General features: G+C 36.2%; 1 protein-coding gene across 1 annotated transcript in view; it reads left to right on the plus strand.

Annotated features, from left to right (window-relative positions):
* Positions 1–9,577: 9,577 nt before the first annotated feature.
* Positions 9,578–22,571, plus strand: part of ENAH (ENAH actin regulator) — a 117,946-nt gene continuing 104,952 nt past the window's right edge. Inside the window, 1 exon segment of the mRNA XM_074262627.1 lies at positions 9,578–9,704. Coding sequence (XP_074118728.1) covers positions 9,702–9,704 — 3 coding nt within the window. The 5' untranslated portion in view covers positions 9,578–9,701.

A 22,571-nucleotide genomic window follows, 5' to 3' on the forward strand; every position in this document is an offset into this window, starting at 1 on the left:
CGTATATGATCATGGGAACATGGGTGATCAAAGTTCTAACAATGGAGGTGGGATGAACTGATTAAAATTCCTGTATCATATCAGGTTATAAAGATACATTATATCAAACATATTTCCACACTCATCATGTTGTGAAAGAAGAATTGGAGCAGAAGAAAAACCACGAGAAAGAAAAAAAAAACAAAAAAGTAAAAATGGTATACTTCCAAGTTGCATTCAGTTCTTTCTCTGGATGTGGACATGCATTTTCCGTCATGAATCTTTTGGAATTGTCCTTGATTATTATATTACTGAGAAGAAAATCACTCTGGCTCTCATGGATTGGCTAATAACAGGTCCCAGACTAAGCCCCAAATGGTCATTGTTTGGATCCTTATTGATTCAGAGTAAATATAAATAGCAATTGTTTCTGTGTTGGCCTAAAACCCTGATAGTTTTCCCTTCCCATCTTGATTTTTCTTTTTTTTGACTAGGTAAAAGAGGCCATTTTTTGCCTCAGTCCTTATCTAGTCTTGATCAATGAATGGACATTGCTTCAGCCAATCAAGCCTAAAAAGTCCATGGTTTTCCACTGCATCCAGAACTATCTCCAGTTGTCCTGATCTATAGTCTGTTACTGGACAAAATGGCTCTGGAGAAGAATATGAGACTAGTGACTTTGCACAGTCCACTTTATATCCAATTTATTTGTATGTCACGTTATCACCTCCTGGATGTCATGATCTTCTTTGAGAAAGAAGCAAAAAGAACAACAAATTTTCGTGGTAGAAACACAATGTTTCTATTACTACATCATACTTTTAAAGTGTGCTTATAAGGGGGAGCTGGTGCCTGCCTACTAGACTGTCTGGTGGAAGTTTTCTGGGTGTTGAAGACTCAAGATAAATAATGTGTAAAAGCCTCTTAAAATATAACTTCCTCCCTTAGTGCCATGAATAATTGACAAAGTTATTAGGGAAAAATCATGATCATTACATTTTTTTCTTGTCTTAAGGTTTACAAAGTCCTTTACACATATGATCTCACATGATCTTCACAATACAGTGAGGTAGATAGTGCAAATAGATTCTCATTTTATGGATAAGGAACTGCTCTTGAACTTACATCTGAATCCAAGTCCAGTATTCTTCCATAGCAGCATGGTGTCAAACTCAAATAGAAATAAATGGCCATTAAACTGTACATAAGGATCTCTGCAGGCATCATATTGTAGTTGTTGATTGACTGATTCTAAAATATTTCAATGATATTCCAACATATCAAAAAAGGAGCTTCTATCTTTTTTCTATTACTGTGCCAAAATGCTTGTGATATAGTCAACTTCTTCACATGTAAAATGAGTAATGATAATAGTTACATTTATTTGATACTTTATGGATTGCAAAGCTCTTTATAAATGTTATTTTAATTTATACTCACATCAACTCTGGAAGGTAAGTACTATTATTATCTCTATTTTACAGATGAGAAAACTGAGACAGAGGTTAAATGACTTGTATAGGATCTACATTTGCCCTCCTTAACAAAAAGAAGGGATGCCTGATTAATTAAGGGTAATCATATTCTCTGAAACCAAATGAAAATATTATGATTAATGATATGGCCTGGCTTGATTATGTGAATAATTATTATTTTTCCAATTAGCATCAGGGCTATCTTACTAGAAATTGAATTTTGACATTTAATAAGTATATAATAAAATAAAGAGATGAAGAATACATAAATTAGAACTTGTATAGGTCACCACAATAGCAATTCTCAAACAGAAGTAGCATGACCACATAAAGAAATATCAACTTTCAGAATCTTGATTTTGCAATTTACCTAAAATGAAAGATAGCAGCTTAAAAAGATATAAAAATAGTGTCTGCACAAATTGCCAGTCATAGTCAATTCACCTAAGAAATATACATTTTAGGTACATCTTGGGTAAAATGTTTGTATCTTAGGAACACTAGTGGTCAGTGGTGTCACTTTATTTCCTCATTGTGGTCTGTCAGAAAATAATTTTTTATTCTCTCAGCCTCCCATTCTCCTCTAGGAAAATGTTTCAAGGGCATTATTGAAACCACAATATCTATCTTGATATTGACTGATGAATTCTCCACTGTGAATTCAATGCATGAAAGAAGATAAACTAATGGCTAGATCTTATAAAATATCCTAAACTAGAATGATCAAGGGATCCTAAAGTTTCTATCTATATTGCCTCTCTGTCCAGTTCCTAATCAAACAACCAATAAGCATTTACTAAGCACCTATGAACAACTAAGTTCTAGGCATAGTTAGGCATTGGAGATACAAAGACAAAAGGAGCATTCCTTTCTCAAGGAGCTTACATTCTACAATGGGAGATAACATGTCTACATGTAAAGATATTCAATGTGAGTAAATGTGAAATATAGATACAACAAATGTAAGGTAATTTGGAACTCTCCTAGACTAGAGAGTTTAGGAAAGTACATATGTAGGAGGTACAATAAAGCTGAACTCTGAAGGGAAACATAGGGATTCTGAGAGATAGGGTTAGTGAATTCCAGGCTTGGGGGACAGCCAGCCTATTTAAGAGCATGATTGATTGAGTTGGGAGCTGAAGGGATAGTGGAGAGAAATGTAGTGTCTTTCTTGGCTCATTAAGTAGACCAGTTAGACTGGCTTGAAGAGTGCAGGAGGGGAAGGGGGTGAAGAGGGAGAATAGAAAATAGAGCTAAAAGATAAATAGTCCATTGACTACTCTTTAGAAATGACCAAATTTATAATGCTTTGTACATGCATAATAATTGTAGATTGTTGAATGAATAAATGGTCTTTAAATGGCAAACAGTATTTATTTTTCTATGAGACTGCAATGCATGTGGAAGGCCAATGATATCAGTCCAATGTTGTTCAAGGATTTCAACCTTACTATTTCAATCAGCATAGAACTAAGAAAAGAAAGAGAAACTAAATTAACTAAATAAATCATAATCTATAAAAAGGAAAATGATGAAACTGAAGTGAAATTCAGACAAGACACATGTATTGTATGTTTATACGTACATTAAGATTGATAATGACAAACTTGTTCTTTCTTGAATTCTACTGTATTAAGTTTCACATACATATTTTTCCCATTCTTAAGAATACAGACAAAAATCACAATGAAGCAATAGTAATAAAAGGAAACAGAACACAGAAAGTACTAGTAGCAGACAGAGCAATTCCATTCAACCCCAAACAACACTCCCTCTCCCCCCCTTCCCCTTCTCCGCTCCACTCCTTACTCCTACTCATGTAAACCCTATTTTTTAAAGAGAAGACCTTCTTTAGGTGAGAAGGGAGACTTTCCCAACTATGCTCAGAACTGATTTCCAGATTGCTGAGTAGCATTAGTCATGTATCCATCCTCCTCATGCCCATAAATGGAGGATGGTCGACACTGATGATATCAGACTGACTCAAACCGGGGATATTCAGAGAGAAACCTCAAAGCCAGACTGACGACACTCCTGCAGCTAATCGATCTCAAACAGAAGCACAGTTTGTTTCATTTTATGCCTGGTGGCACACTGCTAACAGACATTTGTAGACTGGCTCCTGATGGCCATGTACACCAAGGTCATGGAGGGAGAGAGAATCCAATTCATCTGCATATAATATGTGGTTGAGGATTACTTACAGATCATGGGAACTAAGGTTTGGAAGAGACAAAATATTAGGGTGTGATGCTTCTTTCAAAAGCTCAAAGAGTGCTGATCTTAGACCATAGCTGATTCACAGTGTCAGAACTAATTCCTAGCCAGAAAACATTTCTGATTTTGTTATTTCAACACTCCTACTTGTAACATGAAAAGGTGGAACATTCTCATCCTGTGACAAGTCTTCTTTGATCAAAGGTGTTCTCTGAATTTCCTCACCTTTCTCTTTTTCTTTGATTGTTACATGAATGAGATGCAATTAAAAAAAATCAGAACAGTATACTTTGACACTAATGCTTTGTATATAGAAAGTGCTTAGTAAAGGCTTTCAAATCAAATTAATGAATATCCCAAATAAGAAAATTATTTTTAAGAAAATTGCTTTTTTATAAGTGACAATGAAAATAATTAGCATTTAATTATATAGTGTTGTAAAGTTTGTTAAGTACTTTACAAATGTTATCTTATTTATCCTCATAATGATCCTGTGAGGAAGGTGCTGTCATTATCTTGATTTTCCATTTAAGGGAACTGAGACAAACAGTGATTAAGTGTTTTACTCAGGAATACACAACTAGTAAAAATAAATGCCTTCTCTGAGCCTGGATTTGAACTGTGGTCTTCTTGACTCCAGAATGACAGACTACCCATTATTACATATCTATATCCAAGCATGGCACGACCATGAGTTAGCAAGCAGGATAGTATCTTAAAAAAATGGATTTAATTGTGAGTAGCCAAAACTTCTGGCTATTATATTCATCCATTTATTTGATTTTTTTAGCTATTTACTTTCAAAATATATGTATAATTTTCAATAATCACCCCTGCAAAATCATGTTTTAAAATTTTTCTCCCTCTCTTTTCTTACACTCCCTGCTTAAGACAGCAAGCAATCCAATATATGTTAAGTATGTGCAACTTTATATTTCCACAATTATCATGCTGGACAAGAAAAATCAAATCAAAAAGGAAAAAAATGATTAAGAAAACAAAAGGCAAGCAAACAGCAACAAAAAGGAGTAAAAATACCATCTTGTGATCCACATTCAGTCCCATAGTCCTCTCTCTGGGTGCAGATGGCTCTCTCCATCACAAGGCTGGAATTAGCCTAAATCACCTTATTGTTGAAAAGAGCCATGTCCATCACAATTGATCATTAAATAATCGTGTTACTCTGTACAATGTTCTCTTGGTTCTATCAACTTAACATCAGTTCATATAGTCTAGGCCTCTCTAAATTCATCCTGCTGATTGTTTCCTATAGAACAATAATAATCTATAACATTCATATACCATAACTTATTCAGCCATTCTCCAACTGATGAGTATTCTCTTAGTTTCCAGTTTCTTGCTACTACAAATATTTTTGCACATGTGGGTCCCTTTCCCTCCTCTAAGATCTCTTTGGGATATAAGCCCAGTACTAACACAGATGGATCAAAGGGTAATGCATAATTTGATAACCCTTTGGGAATAGTTCCAAATTGCTCTCTAGAATGGTTAGATCAGTTCCCATACAACTCCATCAACAATGTATTAGTATTAGGAGCTGCATTGAAAGCCTACCTCTGATTTTTTTTTAAGTTTTATTTATAAAATTTTTTGACAGTATATATGCATGAGTAAATTTTTTTTTATAACATTATCCCTTGTATTCATTTTTCCAAATTATCCCCTCCCTCCCTCCACTCCCTCCCCCGATGACAGGCAATCCCATACATTTTACATGTGTTACAATATAACCTAGATACAATATATGTGTGTAAATACCATTTTCTTGTTGCACATTAAGTATTAGATTCCGAAGGTATAAGTAACCTGGGTAGATAGACAGTAGTGCTAATATTTTACATTCACTTCCCAGTGTTCCTTCTCTGGGTGTAGTTGTTTCTGTCCATCATTGATCAACTGGAAGTGAGTTGGATCTTCTTTATGTTGAAGATATCCACTTCCATCAGAATACATCTTCATACAACATTGAAGTGTACAGCGATCTTCTGGTTCTATTCATTTCACTCAGCATCAGTTGATGTAAGTCTCTCCAAGCCTCTCTGAATTCCTCCTGCTGGTCATTTCTTACAGAGCAATAATATTCCATAACCTTCATATACCATAATTTACCCAACCATTCTCCAATTGATGGACATCCATTCAGTTTCCAGTTTCTAGCCACTACGAAAAGAGCTGCCACAAACATTTTGGCACATACAGGTCCCTTTCCCTTCTTTAGTATTTCTTTGGGATATAAGCCCAGTAGCAGCAATGCTGGATCAAAAGGTATGCACAGTTTGATAATTTTTTGGGCATAGTTCCAAATCGCTCTCCAGAATGGCTGGATTCTTTCACAACTCCACCAACAATGTATCAGTGTCCCAGTTTTCCCACATCCCCTCCAACATTCATCATTATTTTTTCCTGTCATCTTAGCCAATCTGACAGGTGTGTAGTGGTATTTCAGAGTTGTTTTAATTTGCATTTCTCTGATCAGTAGTGATTTGGAACACTCTTTCATATGAGTGGATATAATTAAATTTCATCACTACCTCTGATTCTCAAATATGTATTTGACTTAAGCTAAATCTTCTCATCTCAATTTCTTCATCTTTAAAAGAGGAGGATGGGTAAAGATCCCTTAGAATGATAATTCTTGCTACAACATATACTCAAATTGGTCATCCAGGCTTTGCTTAAAGACTTCTAAGTGAGGAATAATCCATATGAAATGCTTTTAGCATTATGTAGAATAATTTTTGGTCCTGTATTAGCAGTTATGACTTTTAATCATGTCTCTTCCACTATCCATAACAATGACATTTATTTCATTTATTCAGTTTCCTACTATGTGCCATATACTGATCAAAATGCTGGAGGAGATGAAAATCCTTTCCTTCCAAGTGTTAACATTCTATTAGAGGAATCAGCAAGTACACATAAGTACATATAAAGAATATATACAATAAATACAAAGTGATTTTTTTTGGGGGGGAGTGACTAGCAATTGGGTAGGGATAAGGATTTGTGATTTGAAAGGGTTTTATAAATGACTAAGGGAAAAAACACTTATTCAGTGTTAAGAACTGTGTTGTAAAGTTTAATAAAGATTAACTAGATGGAGAAATAGATACAGCACCAACCCCAGAGTCAGACACTTAGCTGGTCCCTTAATCCTGATTCCCTCAGAGGAAAAAAAGTTAAATATCTCCTCTTTTCATATCCCTTGATAAAAAGATATTAGGGGTGATTTGGAAGTATTTCTAAATAAGTCAAAAGCCAACCAACATTTATGGTAATCATTTTTTATGTGCCAGGCACTAACCTAAGCCCCAAGGCCACAATGAAAGATAAAACCAGGTCCCTGCCCTCAAAGATCTCATACTCTAAGGAAGTAAACAACTAAGTACATAGGAGATATTTATTATGTTCATGGGTATATAATACTTAAGGCACCCAAACTAGGGACAAAGACAGTAGCCCTTTACCAAGAGCTCCAGAGACATCTTGACTTGGAGGACTGTTTTAGGGAAAGCACATGACCCAGAATGAAAAATTAACTCAGTACTCTTGTCAGTGAAGCCCTTCAGGTTAACAATCCAAGCAGTCCCTGTGCTACACCTTTTTATTATCGACAAAGTAGAAGCCACCCAATACTGCCAGCATGTGACTGGTGGGGCTGCCATTGGTGAGCCTCAATTCTGCCAATTCTTGGCTCTCAGCCTCTTTTCTGACAAAAATCTCACACTTGAGCTGAGACTAGAAATCGTGTTTGCCCTTCCACTTCTCATTACTGCCCTTAACATGATGAATCTAGAAAAAACTAGCATTTTCTACCACATCTTTTATTTAAAATAAAAATAAGCTTTTGTAGAATTTATGGGAGCTAAAATTTGTCTCGGATTACCATGCATTTGTATTGTTTGTATTTGCTTTTGGTCACTTTGAAACACAAAGCAAGCCCAGGTTTACCAGGTATCCTCCTCTCCTACCCCTCCCCCTTAGTTAACTTGACTGAGGTTTACTTCCTCCAGTAGTTTTCACCTATCTTTATATGGCATTGATTTCAGGCCGAGAGAATTTGAATGACTGAGATTTAAAATCTCAAATGAACACGCTATTTAAAAAAAAGAAAAAAATCTCCTCAGTACAATGGTGAGATAATGGAATTTCAGTTGGCTGCGTTATTCTTCTTCTCCGATTCTTGCCCTAAACGGTTCTATAGTGTCTCTGGGATCTGTTACACAGCTACCGTGGTTTACCCCGAGTTGGCTGCTTTTCACGAGGATGAAGTCATCTCTATACATAGTTTGCATATCAGCTTGTTAAACTGGTAAACCACAGTGGGACTCTTCAGGACCGAAAGGAGCCTTGCAAAAAAGCGATCAGTATCCTCTGCATTTTATTTAGTTCTTTTCATCTTAGAGGAAAGTAACATGCGCCGTGGTGACCAGACGGACAACCGGAGCAGGATGTCAATATGTGTTTCTCGCCTGCTAATAGGGTAGCAACAGGAGATAACTCGGAGCATAAGCACAGAGGGAACAGAATCTTAAAATGATTTTAAAGGGCCGCTGCTCCTTCCAGGAGAGCATCATCTAGGGATTCCCCCGTGCCTGGCCCCTGGTGACAACAGGGAACAAATTCCCAGATGCTTTAATTACACCAGCTCCATCAAGGTCGCTAGGAAAGAAGGGGGCTTTTTATCTGAAAGTTGGCAACGAAATCTCCCCCACAGCGGCGCCTGGACCAGCTTGGGGGGGAGTGAAGGGGAGTACGCGGGAGGGGGGAATCTTTTCTTGCATCTCCTTTCGGGGAGGCCCTCGAACTAGCATAAGACTTGAGTCTCTGTTCCTTCCGATCGGTTTCCCCTCGGCCTCCCGCTAAGGAGGCTGGGGTTTCTTGGGCAGGGAAACCTCAGGGGCTATCGCCTCCCCCTCCTCAACAAAAAATAAAGAAGTCGAAGAGAAGAATACCACCGGGATGGGGTAGGGATGGCAACAAAGAGTCTAATAATCCACCGCAGCTTTTTCTCTTTCCTCAAGTCTCCATGCCCCTCCCCACTCGCTGCAGGGGAGAGAAGGAATTGAGGGAAGGGAAAGGCTGGGCCGGTCCGGGGGGGTGGGGGTGGGGGGGGAGAGAGGAGTGGTGTGAGGAGGGGGAGGGCGGACGACGCTCTCCCACCAGCCCTAGCCCTCTCTCCGCCTCCCCCTCCCCACCCCCCCCCCCCACCCCCCCCGCCTCTCGGCGCTAGCCCTCCTCCCCCGGGTTGGGCTGGCGCGTGCGTGCTCCTTCGCCTCGCGCCCCGCCCCCTCCCCGGGCTCCTAGCCGCGGCGATCCTGATTCTCCTCCTCCTCCTCCTCCTCTTCCTCCTCTTCCTCCTCCTCCTTGTCCTTCTCCTCCTCCTCCTCCTCCTCCTCCTCCTCCTCCTCCGGCTGCTGCTGCTGTTGCCGGTTGCACACGGCCTCGGCGGCGGCGGCGGCGGGCGCGAGAGCGGGAGCAGGAGCTGCGCCGCGAGCTTGCCTGCCTGCGGCGTCGTCGTCTTCACAACCGGCTTCCCCAGCGGCGGCGCAGGGCCGACGGGCTCGAGGATCCCCCGAGCCGAGGCGGAGGAGAAAGGAGAGGAGTCCCGGAGGAGGGGGAGAAGGAGGAGGAGGGAGGCGGCGGCCGCCGGGGCACCGGCGCCCCCTTGTCCGCTTCTCCACCCTCCCCCTTCGCTAGTCAGTCTCTCTCCATTTCTCTCTTTCTCTCTCTCTCACACACTCATAGACACACACACACACGCGCGCGCGCACACTCACACACGCACACACGCGCACTCACACTCACACTCCCGGCCGGCCGGCGGGCGCCTCCGCTTTGTGCATCGAGCGAGGATGGTGTAGCTTCCCCCGCAGCACCAGAGCCCAGCCGACCCGGTACGCTGCCGGTCTCTTGTTTCGGGAGCCCGGCTCCTGCCCCACCCCGCTCTGCTCCGTCCACGATTTCCCTCCTCCTCCGGCCGGGGAAGTCTCTACACCGCCCGGCATCATGAGGGGTGAGGGGAACCCCGGGGGGTCGGGGGGGGAGGCTCGCGCCGTGCGCCGTCCCCACCCCCCGCCCTGGCTGCTCCTAGTGCTCCTGCCTCTACCGCCCCCCCCCCCCTTCTCCCGAGGGGCTTCCCCTGGTCTCCGCGTTTCTTTATCTATCCTTGCCCTGCTCGGCCGCCTGGCCCCATCCTTCTCAAACCCCTTCCCTTCCCCCATTTTCTTTATGCACCTCTAGCTTTCCCCCCCCTCCCTTCCATATCCTTTATCCCCTAAACCGTGGTGGGAGGGGGGGAGGACGGGAGGGAGAGGGTGGTCTCCGCCGTGGCGATCTACGTGGTCGGTGGGAAAGAAGACAGTTTTGTGGTCATTTTTTCTAACGTGGGTACATGGTACTTTTGGTTTAAAAACTATTATTATTGTGAATATTAAGTTTGAAAAGGTATGAAATCCAAAGAGATAATGGAAAAAGCTCTGGCAGACATACAAAGGTATAAAACCCAAAGCTAAATTTACAAAATTGGGGGAGGGGAATGTAATTTTTCTCTTGAATCCCCTCATTCCCCCCTCCCCCTTTTAAAAAACAAACCCAATACAATGCTGAAATCGCTATTTGGGGAGACTTAGGGTGGTGTGTTTCGATTTGTTTCTCAAACCGGTTTTCTCCCCTTTCTCTGTGTCAGCTAGTGTTGCAATGCAGCAGCTGCTTTTTCCCCCATTCTTCCTTATGTGTAATCAATAAAATAGAAGCTGAATTATCTTTCCACTGCCAATGGAAGAAATTAAATGCACGATTTTTAAAGATTGAAGTCTTCAGTGGCAAAAAACAAAACAAAACACGGTGGGGTGATGTTTTTCTTTCCTATTTCTCCAATTGTCTAGGAGAATAAACCATGATGTGGGGTCTCATTCATTGGAGGAGATTTTTTTTTTAAAAAGCCATTTCTAAACCTGGTTTGTGGCCATAGCTACCTTCTTCCCCCCCCCCCCCCCCATTGGTGCAAGGCTTCGTGAGAAATGTGATTTGATAGATTGCTGACCTATTCTGCCTTATCATCCGTATTGGCCTTTAGGTTAAATAATTGGGGATAAAGTAAATGACTCTTTTCCTTCCCCCAGTGGAGATTGTTTTACATTTGGTTGGATTTGAATATCCTTTTTGTTAAAGATTAATGGCTAACATTTGCCAAGACCTTTATAATGTGATACGAGATTCACATGATATAATCTAAAAATTTCTTTGCTTTTGCAAAAATTGTCTAGTCACTGGATTTTTTCTTTAACTTAAATAGTTTCTAGTTTAATTCAAGAGTAGTTCTTGACCTTCTCCCCTCATCCCCCCCCCCCATTCCATTTCTTTATGTTGGCTTTGATTAGTCAATCTGCAGTTACTCCTGCTTTAAGAGTTTTCTCAAAGTTCTCAATTGTATTTCTGAAATTGACAATGTCTTTAAACAAAATTCTGTATCCATTTCTCCTTTAATTTCCAATTATATAATGTGACATACCAATATATGTATGCATTATTTTGAGAAATATTAGCTTTGTTGAAAATCTTGACATTTTATCAATGAGTGATTTTATATTAATTTATAGGTGTCCTTGTGTGAACATTTAACATTATGTTTAATGAAAGAACTCATACCTAGTATTGGTTTCATGCTAACATAGTACTAAAAAATCGTGAGAGGGAGGAAGAATTCAGTTTGTTTTAAACTTGAAACAAATCTAGTATTATATTTTATCAATTATTTTATTAAAGTTATTACTAAAATACTTAAAATCCAGTAACAGAAAAAGCAGAAATTGTTGTTTACACGCAGTGAAGACTGTACAAATACAGTTTTTCATTCTTGTGTAGACAGATTTTTCTGCTTACTTCAAAATATGCCTTATAAAAAAAAGTAACAACTTCCAAGCACTAATTTTTCACTTCCTTTTTGAGTTGGAGAGAGCCAGCAGTTGCCTTGATGCTTTGCATGTTAGGTAAATAGTACAGGGGATAATGAAATTTCTATCAATCTCAAGTCAGTTTGGATAGTCTTTAAATAGCTGCCTTTAGTGATTTAAGAAATGGAACAAAAATAAGTTCTAGCTTTTCTCTTTGAGCCATTGGAAAGAAGACTATTTGGCTGGGAGCGCCTTACAAGTCAGGTGTATATCTGGGTGAATTTTCTTATATATCAATGAAACTTTAGAAACCCTAATTGGATAAAAAAACTGAATATGTGTTGAGCCTTAATAATGAATGCACTGTGGAAGGCTTTGGGTGGATTTGATCCTACTGTGAGTGACAGTTATGCCAACATTTGACTTTGTTTCAAAATGCTGCTTTAAGTACTGTAGTACTACATGGCATGTTTTTCAGCCTATGAATAACTGAGAATTCAATTATTATTGTATCAGAGTAGTCAAGTGTATTTTTAAATAGTGGTATTGTGAGATTGTACTAATGTTCAAAAGTGTGTCCAGAAATAGGTGTACTTGACCAGGGAGTTTCATTTACATCAGGTAGAACTCTGAAGCAATGATACAGTGAACGTGTTGTGGTTTAAGTATTTATGACCTGATATATTGGATGACTTCCTCTTGAGTGTTATCTTTATATGGAAAAGCATTGTATAATGGTTTACATATACTGAAATGATCAGTAAATGTAAATTCTATATATAGGATTGTTAAATAACATTTTCCTTTTGAAGTTGATGTCTTAAGTTTTGATCTTAACTAGATTAAAAAATATAGTTATGAGGCTTATTCTAGTGCATGCCATTTGGAATAACTGCTTGATTCTGCAACTTAATTATTATTGTTATAGTATATTGGACTTTGTGGTTCTATTGTAGTTTTGTATTTATATACTATTTTATGTTTGTAAGCTTTGTAACATATACTACTTTACTATTTTCACAGGTGAGGAAAAGAAAGCACCAAATTCTGTCAGTTGATGATTTTAATAAAGATTTTAATCATGAATTTATTGTTTAATTTTTGAAATGTTTCCTGAAAAAGTTGCATAAGACATATCAATGTAATAGTGTAGATTCCATTGAAACTCTTGAGGGATATATTGACACCATGTGTTTAAAAACTATCTGAAATTTTGTGTTGTCATTGTATAGAAGAAGAGGAAGAGAAAGTCTAGGTTAATAGTGACAAAATTTTGAGTCTTTGAGATTTCAGGTAAGATCTGGGTAGTTCTTTTTGTGTATATAAGCCAGCTATGACATGGTATATGACAAAATAGCTAACATTGACCAGCTCCCTCCAGTGCGGGTGGCTGTATGGCAAATTATAAAGGAATTTGTAGCAATTCTTTACAAAGGGCATTTGTAATATGGTAGACAAACATATGAAATGCAACAAATTTTTATTTTACTAGCATCTATGATGTACAGAATTTTGAATCAGGCGCTATATGTATAGGAGTTAAGCTTCATCCTGGATTTGGAATTGGAAGACTTGGGTGCAGGTCCTAACTCTGAGAAATTGTCCGTAAAATCATTTCCCTCTGAGATTGTTTTCTTAATCTGAACAATGAGATAGTTGGAGTAGATGTGCTCAAAGGCTGGCTGGCAATAAACTTTACCTGCCCTAAAAGAGCTTACAGTTTAGTAGGGGGAAAAGACAGTAATTTAGATACCACATTGTCACATGACAAGTGCATCAGAGAAAATAAAAAGGTAACAGATTGGGAAAATAAAGGGGAACATTTCAGAAGGAAGATAAGTAATTTTTTGTGTTTAACATCTAACAGTATAAAAGAAAGCTGGAAATAAAACTTTATTCCTTTGCCTAACAGGATCTCTAGCTCTATGGTGTAATGGATAGAGCACTCAGCTTGGAATCAGAAGATTCATGTACACGATGAGTTCAATTCTGGTTTCATATACTTACTAAGATGTGTGATTCTGAAAAAGTCACTTAACCTTTGTTTGCTTCAATTTCTCATCTGTAAAATGACCTGGAGAAAGAAATAGCTAACCATTCCATTATCTCTTCCAAGAAAGTACCAACCGGGGTTACCAAATGTTCCACATAAACTGAAAAAGAACTAAACAGCAAGGAATTTGTATTGTAATAAATGGATAATTTAAGAGAAAATAATGACAGTATTTTGACACATTATGATAGAGAGCAATTTTGCCCTTTTCTTTGGTTTTCTCAATATTAAAATCAAAGCCATACAGTATAAAGCTTTAAAATAGACCAGTTAATCAAACATTTACTGTGTTAAATGCCTATGTCTCAGACACTGTGCTGGGAGATGTCAGTAAACCAGTATTTTATTAAGTGCTATTTGAATTCGACTAAGTGGTACAGTGGCTAGGATGCTGGACCAGAGTCAAGTCATTTGTGAAGATCAAATATGGTATTTCTAAAGTGCTTAGCATAGTGCCTAGCAAATAATAGGCATTATATAAATGCTTGTATCCTCCTCCCACTGTGCTAACTGCTGATATGACTGAAACAGTTAAAATGACACAAAACAAATATGAAATAGTTCCTTCAAGGAGCTTAAATCCCATTGGGGGAGATATCATGTACAAATAAAAATATCTACAAAATAAAAACTGGATAACTAGGTGGTCCTAGCAGCTCTTGAATATCAGGGAGGCTTTGGGATAGTAGATGGTGTTTATGCTGAACTGGGACTAGCTTTTACCAAGGATAGAGATGGGAGATGGAAGAGCCTGTGAAGAATAACTTGAAGGCCATTTTAGCTATATTGAAGTATATAGGAAAGGGGAATCATGTATAATAACATTGTAAAGGTAAATTGGAGCTGGCTTGTGAAGGACTTTAAATGCCAAAGTAGGCTGTACTTGAGTCAGAAGTAATAGTGAATTACTTGAGTTTGTTGAGTAAGAAAGTAGCATGGTCAGACTTGTGTTTTAGGAATATCACTTTGGCAACTAAGTGGAGAGATTGGATGGATGGGAGAGGGAAGAGAGAGGGAAACGAACCAGGAGGCTAGAGGCCTGGGCTATCATGCTGGCCATGTAAGTGGAAACTAGCAACAGAGAGGAAAGATGTGAAGATAAAAATCAAGATTTTATATGGAATCTTTGACAAAATATGAAGCATGTACTCTTAAAATTACTATTCATTTTTTCCAGCTATCATATTTATTGACAAGTCACAAAATACTTAACACATGTTTATTTACCATTTTCTCTTAGGCACTATGCTAAATTGGAATACATAGAAAAATATTTTGGTATGAGGTTTCTGTTACTGACCTTCGTCAAATATATGTAAATAGTTCTTTATGTTAAAGAACATACAAAATAATCTTTTTTAGTATAAATGAGCATTCTTTTAAGATATTTTCCACATCTCTTTAAAGTTATGATTTTTATTTTATTACCAATTATTACATTTATTGGCTTTAATTATTGAACTCTCCTTGCATTTCTAGGTTTTTAATGTTTGCTGATTGATAAATTATTAGCATTTTATGAATAAATTTAATGAATATATTGCTGTAACCTCATCACTAATATTTTATTTCATGTTTTCATCTGTATTTATTTGGATAGGTGTTTATATTTTTCTTTATTTTTATCTTCCTAGTTTAAGTATCAGGATCATTTTTGTGTTAAAGCAGTTTGGTTAAAGTATCTTATTTCTCTGTATTTATAAATAATGTTTAAGAGTTATACTATTAAAAAGCAAGGATCCAATCTAATTTCTATATTACAATGCCCTGCAGACTACTGAATACTTTTTTTTTTTTTTTTTTGGCTGAGGCAATTGGAGTTAAATGACTTGTCCAGGGTCATACAGCTAAGAAGTATTAAGTGTCTGACATCACATTTGAACCCAGGTCCTCCTGATTTCAGGGATAGTGCTGTATCCACTGGGCCACCTAGCTGCCCCTTACTGAATACATTTTTTTTTTTTAAAAAGCTCATTACAGGAAAGGGAAAGCTCTTTAAGCTATTAACACCATTAGTTTAAATTACAGGCCTGAGGTAGGCAGACTGGCTTATTTTACTTTGTCAGTTTGTAGCACGCTATTCTCTTCTTTTTTTTACTTTCTGCTGTGCCTTTTTTTTTTACAGTTTTCAAATTATTTTTCCTTTTCTTACTGTGCATGCATTAGGTCTACCCCAATGATAACCACTGACTTCCTTAACCTTATGCTGGTACTAGGAATGTGTGCTTGCTAAAGAATGACCTGTTATCAATTATGAATAGAAATTATTAAATGTATACCTATTTATTAAAATGAAATTCTGGTGAGCAGCACTCTTTTGACCCTCTTATAAAAACATTGTTGCCATTAAATGGATTTTTGTGAGACAAGATAATACAGATGACCATATCAGTCTCCCCTCTCTTTTTATCATTTTGTGGTGATAGAATTTCAGGAAATCTCATATTATTTTCATTTTCAACATAAGAATGTGAATATTTATTGTTCTGACTAGCCTTTAAAATATTATAATAGTATATATAAGCTTTTTAATCTGTACAGTGCTTCTTCCTCTTACTTAACCAAAAAAAAAAAAGAAAGTCAGTTTTTGAGGGTTTAGAAGTATTCTTTTAGGTTCAGGCCAATGCTTCTTTTTAACCTCATTAGTGCTAAATCTAGTATATGAATTTATACACGATATTACACAATTTAGCTATATATAGAGCCTAGTGCCTTCCCTTTGTGATTATCTCTAGTTTATCTTCTTTTTTTCTTTGTATGTAATTCTTTGCTTGTTTCCTTCTGAGTGTTCCTTGAGAGCAAGGTGCTAGGGTTTTTTTTTTTTGTTGTTGTTGTTTTGTTTTTTGCTGTAATCGCCCATATTTGCAATGAAAGAATGTGTATATCTAGGTTCTGCTTACTTCAACTACATCAGTTCTCTTCCTATATATAAGGAGTAGTATGTACTTGTGTTTTACTATATCTAATGATGTCCTTAATTGTCCCTCACTAGAATAAGTACCTTGAAGGCATGAACTTTTTTTTTTCCTGCTTTTTCTTTGTATCCTTAGTGGTTAGTATGTCTGATAAATGTTTAATAATGTTTGATGCTTCCAAGTTGACAACAAATTATTTACTTTTTTGAGATACCACTTTTTGAGTCTCATGTTTTTCTGAATTCTTTATATTTATTGTTTCTCATGACAGTATTCTTACATTTTTGTTTCAAAGTTTGTTTAGCCTTCTTCCATTTGGATCCCTATTTTGCTTTCAATTCTTTTTTTAACCTCAAAAAGTACTGCAGAGCATATTTTGTCATATATTGAACCTTTCAGTTTTTGTCCTCCTTTGTAGAATTTTATTTATTTATTTATTAATTTTTATAATTATAACATTTTTTTTGACAGTACATATGCATAAGTAATTTTTTTTTTTTTTTTTACAACATTATCCTTTGTACTCCCTTCTGTTCTGAATTTTTCCCCTCCTTCCCTCCACCCCCCCCCCCCCAGATGGCAGGCATTCCCATACATATTAAATATCTTATAGTATGTCCTAGGTACAATATATATGTACAGAACCGAATTTTGTTGTTGTTGTTGTTATTGTTGTTGCAAAGGAAGAATTGGATTTGGAAGGTAAAAATAATCTGGGAAGAAAAAAAAAAAAAAGCTCACAGTTTACACTCATTTTCCAGTGTTCCTTTTCTGGATGTAGCTGATTCTGTCCATCATTGATCAATTGGAATTGGATTAGCTCTTTATGTTGAAGATACCCACTTCCATCAGAATATATCCTCATACAGTATCATTGTTGAAGTGTATAATGATCTTCTGGTTCTAATGGTTTCACTCAGCATCAGTTGATGTGAGTCTCTCCAAGCCTCTGTATTCCTCCTGTTGGTCATTTTTTACAGAACAATAATATTCCATAACATTCATATACCATAATTTACCCAACCATTCTCCAATTGATGGACATCCATTCATTTTCCAGTTTCTGGCCACTACAAAAAGGGCTGCCACAAACATTTTGGCACATACAGGTCCCTTTCCCTTCTTTAGTATTTCCTTGGGTTGTAGAATTTTATTGATAGGATTTTGGAATTGCAGTGTATGTGCAGTGTTTTAGTGCCCCTTTTTAAAATAAAAATTTCAGTGTTTTATAGAATGGTTGGATCAATTCACAAATCCGCCCCCATATCAGTTATTTCTTGCTGTCAGTAATCTTTTAGGACATGATGACAGAAGTGGATATTTTGGGATTAGAAGGTTTTAAAGAATTTAGTTACTTTTGATAATTCAAATTGTTCACCCAAACAGTTGAACCAGTTTATAGTTATTTCAGCATTCATTTACTGTTCTTGTATTTCCATATCACATTTTACAACGAATTTTCCCTTTCCCATCTTCATTAATTGTTTTGGTGTGAGTGAGGCAAAATACATTTTTTTTCAGATGGTTATTTATATTTTGCATACCTGGGTCCTGATGAATGAAAATAATGAATTCTTTAAAGTGATCACATGCATTTGAACTTATATTATTTATATAAAATATGTAATTCATTCCAGCCCAGTGGAAGTGTACAGTGTGACTTTGAAAAATGCTACTATCTTAGGGCATTCATTAATCGTAAGTGCTGAGCACTTCTCTATTGGTTAATGGCTAGTAATCTTAATATTTGTTTATTCCATATAGATTTTGGATATCAGGCTTTTTTTTAAGAAATATTTAATGCAAAGATTGCTTTCCTAGTGAATGATTTTTTTCTCAACATTTACTTTTTAAAAAATGATAACTTTTCATTTTTCAAAATACATACAAAGATAGTTTTCAATATTCACCCTTGAAAAATCTCGGGTTTCAAATTTTTCTCCCCTTCTCTTCCCTTCCTCCCTCCCCTAGAGAGCAAGCACTTCAATATAGGTAAAACATGTATGGTTCTTCTAAACATATTTCCCCATTTATCATGCTACACAAGGATAAATCAGATCAAAAGGGGGGAAAATGAGAAAGAAAAAAATAAGCAGGCAAACAAGAAGGATGACAAAAAAGGTGAAAATACTATGTTGTTTCTTATTGAGTTCTCATAGTCCTCTCTGGATGCAGATGGCTCAGTGAATATAATTTTGAAAATTCCAGCTACATTGATTTTGTTTTCATAAAAATTTTAAATTTTATATTAAAAGAGACTATTAAAGAGAAGGGCTTCTCATTCATCAATGTACAATAAAATTTTCTAGAGGTTATGTGACCTCTGAATTAAAGATTTAACTGCAAATATGAATACTTGACTTAATATCTCTTCTATAGAACCTTACTTTTGCTTTCAAATGATGCTTGCTGTTTTACTTGTTATTTGCCTTGTATCACGATCTACTTATCATTGAATATCTCATTTTGTGTGAATGCTTGATTACAAACACAAGTGGTGCTAAAGTATTCAAAACTTTGAATAACTTTTTTGAATCTTATGTTTTTCCTCTTGGAACAAATGTGTAGACATTTTACAGTGGTAATGCAAAAGCAATGGTGGGTAAAACTGCTGACACATTAGCTCTAAGCTCCACTAACAGTCATTGAATTCTTCGCTGCAGTTAGCGAAGTTAAATTTTTAAAAACTCAGCAATTTCATTTATTGTCCTTGATGAAGTATATTTAATTTTATTAAGTCTTGTCCTTTGAATAATACATTTTTAAAATTTTCTGTGTGATAAAGTCAGAAATATATCAACACTTCTGCATATCAATGTACTATGCTTCTCTTGAGTAAAGCACTGATGCTGTTGAGTTCAAACTGACTTGGCTGTTTTCAGGAATTACCATTTTTACTTAAGAATGACTGACAGACAAACTAGGGTTATTCAGACTTGGATATTTGACAGATATTTTCTTGAAAATGAAGTAAGACTGTCACTTCAAGGAAAATAACTGACAGTTTGTTGCCAATATTAAAATTTGAACTCTCAACTGAAATTTAGAATTTTGAAAAACTTATATGCCACCTCTGTTTGACACAACTGATACCTAAGGATTTTTCTGATGAAATCAATAGTGATATTAATGAAGATGATTTTTTTTTGAGAGGACATTTTATTATGAAATGTGTCAATATTTGTAAGATTTGCACAACTCTTAGAACCAAGAGTCTTTAAATAGCTATTGTATGATAGTACAGAATCATACAAGGGCAAAAAGATCCAAAGTGCAACTAGGCTAAAGGACTTTAGGAAGAGTACAAAAAGTTAAGTGTTATGGTTTGATATACCATGTTTCAATTAAACTTTACTTGCAAAAAAAAAAAAGTGTCACTTGTCAAGTTTTAGAGTAGTATCAAAGAAGAATATTCACATTTAAAGGATATTAAAATACTCCTGAGTAGTTAGGTGACACAAGGTATGGTGCATGGTTGGGAGTTGACAGATGGTGTAGTCAGTTCAAATCTGACCTCATACTCTTACTAGCTATGTGATTCCTGGCAAGTCACTTAACTCTATTTACTACCTCTGTTTCCTCATCTGCAAAATGAGGTAGAGATGGAAATGACAAACCATTGTACTATCTTTGCCAGGAAAATTCCAAATAGGGTCTTGGAGAATTGGATAGGACTGAAATGACTTTAAAGTTTGAAAACCACTCCAGTATCTTTGCCAAGGACTTTATTGAAAAACAACAAAAATATTTTCATCTTCAACCACATAATTTGTTTCATATATTATATATTTCAATCAAAACAATGTTGAAACATTGAATACAGAAGCAGTTATGAGAATCCAACTATTTTTTCTATTAAGCTAGACATTAAAGAGATTTACAAAATGAAAAAGAATCCCACTTTTTTTTTTACTATAACTCACAATAACTAGTTTTTTATATTTTATAAAAAATTTACTTATGTTAGCATATCAAGGGTTTTTTTAATAAATTGAGAAATATTTTACAGTTTTAATTTTACAATTTTACAAATTTAATTTGTTAGTTAAATATCAATAGGTATAACTCATAAACAAAAGCTCTTTGGAATCCTTAGCATTTTTGAGAGTTTAAATGAGTTCTGAGACCAAAAAGTTTAAAAACTGCTTCTCTAAAATTACATAGATTAACAAACTATTACCTCCTGTTGGTAGAGGGAGCTTTCTCCCATGAGATATTTCCTGGATTCCTCCATATCAGTGAAAATCACAGTTCCACTATGCTCAAAAAGTTATCAAACTGCATACCCTTTGATACAGCAGTTGCTAGTGGGCTTATCCCAAAGAGATTTTAAAGAAGGGAGAGGGACCTGTATGTGCAAGAATGTTTGTGGCAGCCCTCTTTGTAGTGGCCAGAAACTGGAAACTGAGTGGATGCCCATCAATTGGAAATGGCTGAATAAATTTTGGTGTATGGATATTATGGAATATTATTGTTCTGTGAGAAATGACCAGCAGGATGATTTCAGAAAGGCCTGGAGAGACTTACATGAACTGATGTTAAATGAAATGAGCAGGACCAGGAAATAATTATATACTTCAACAACAATACTATATGATGATCAAATATGATGGATGTGACCTTCAACAATGTGATGAACCAAATCAGTTCCATTACAGCAATAATGAATTGAACCAGCTACACCCAGCAAAAGAACTCTGGGAGATGAGTATAAACGACTACATAGAATTCCCAGCCCCTCTATTTTTGTCCACCTGCATTTTTGACTTCCTTCACAGATTAATTGTACACTATTTCAAAGACTAATTCTTTTTGTACAGCAAAATAACTGTTTGGACATGTATACATATATTGTATTTAACTTATACTTTAACATATTTAATATGTATTGGTCAACCTGCCATCTGGGGGAGGGGGTGGGAGGAAGGAGGGGAAAAATTGAACAAAAGGTTTTGCAATTGTCAGTGCTGAAAAATTAGCCATATATATATATCTTGTAAATGAAAAGCTATAATGGAAAAAAAAAAAAAAAAAGAAAATCACAGTTCCAATTTTTGGATTCAGTTCTTTGCCTTTGGGATTGCCTAGGGAAGGCAATGTTTGTGTGGAGCTGAGGTGTCAAATTCACTGCATATACACTTCCAAGTTCAGCTAAAGCATATTAAAATATATTTGGGAAATGTTTAACATGAATTAATAAAAATCTTAATATAATAGAGATAATGATAAACTGGTTAATATGCCTACTCCAAGTTCCTTTCTATTAAAATTTGGCTGGTGTAAAGGATAATATTCTGATGAGTTAGGAAACATCTAAGTTTGTATTCTGCTTTGAATAATTACTCTTTTTGGGATGGTTGACAATTATTTAATTTCTCTGGGCCGAAAAATTTTAGTAGAACTCAGAGGCCTCTAAGTTTCCTTTTAACTCTACATTTATAGTCCTTGCTCTTATTTCTTGTTATGAATTCTTTATTCATATAGTGAAAATTTGTAACTTTGTATTTTTTTCAGTGATACTGACAGTGATATTCTTTCCACTGCACCCTCCTCTTACAGGCTCCCTTTCCTGATAGTTTGTGTTCTTGAATTTATGCATTTATTTTCATTCTTGCTTTTTTAGTATGTTTCACTGATCCACTTTTTTTTCTTTTTGCCTATTATCAGGTATTTTTTGTTAATTGCTAGTTTGTGCCCTTTCCTTTCTTCATTGTTTTCTAGGCTGTTCTAGACATATTTGACCCTTACAATCTTAATTTTGTTTTATCCTATAAACTTTGGTGATTTTATTGATGAAAAGCATTATAGCATGGTGAATAAAGTTTGTTCTAGGAGTTAAGTGGATCTAAGATCAGGTCTTCTTTATGACACGTGTTGATTTTTGTGACACTGGTTAAGTCACTTGACCTCTCAGTGTTTCAGAAAATGTAATTTAAAAAAATTATGAATATAACAAACATGAACATTTTCTTTTTAAAAAATTTATATTTTAAATTAATTTTTATAATTATAACTT

The sequence above is a fragment of the Sminthopsis crassicaudata genome, chromosome 4 (genome assembly GCF_048593235.1).
Source record: "Sminthopsis crassicaudata isolate SCR6 chromosome 4, ASM4859323v1, whole genome shotgun sequence".
NCBI lineage: Eukaryota > Metazoa > Chordata > Mammalia > Dasyuromorphia > Dasyuridae > Sminthopsis > Sminthopsis crassicaudata.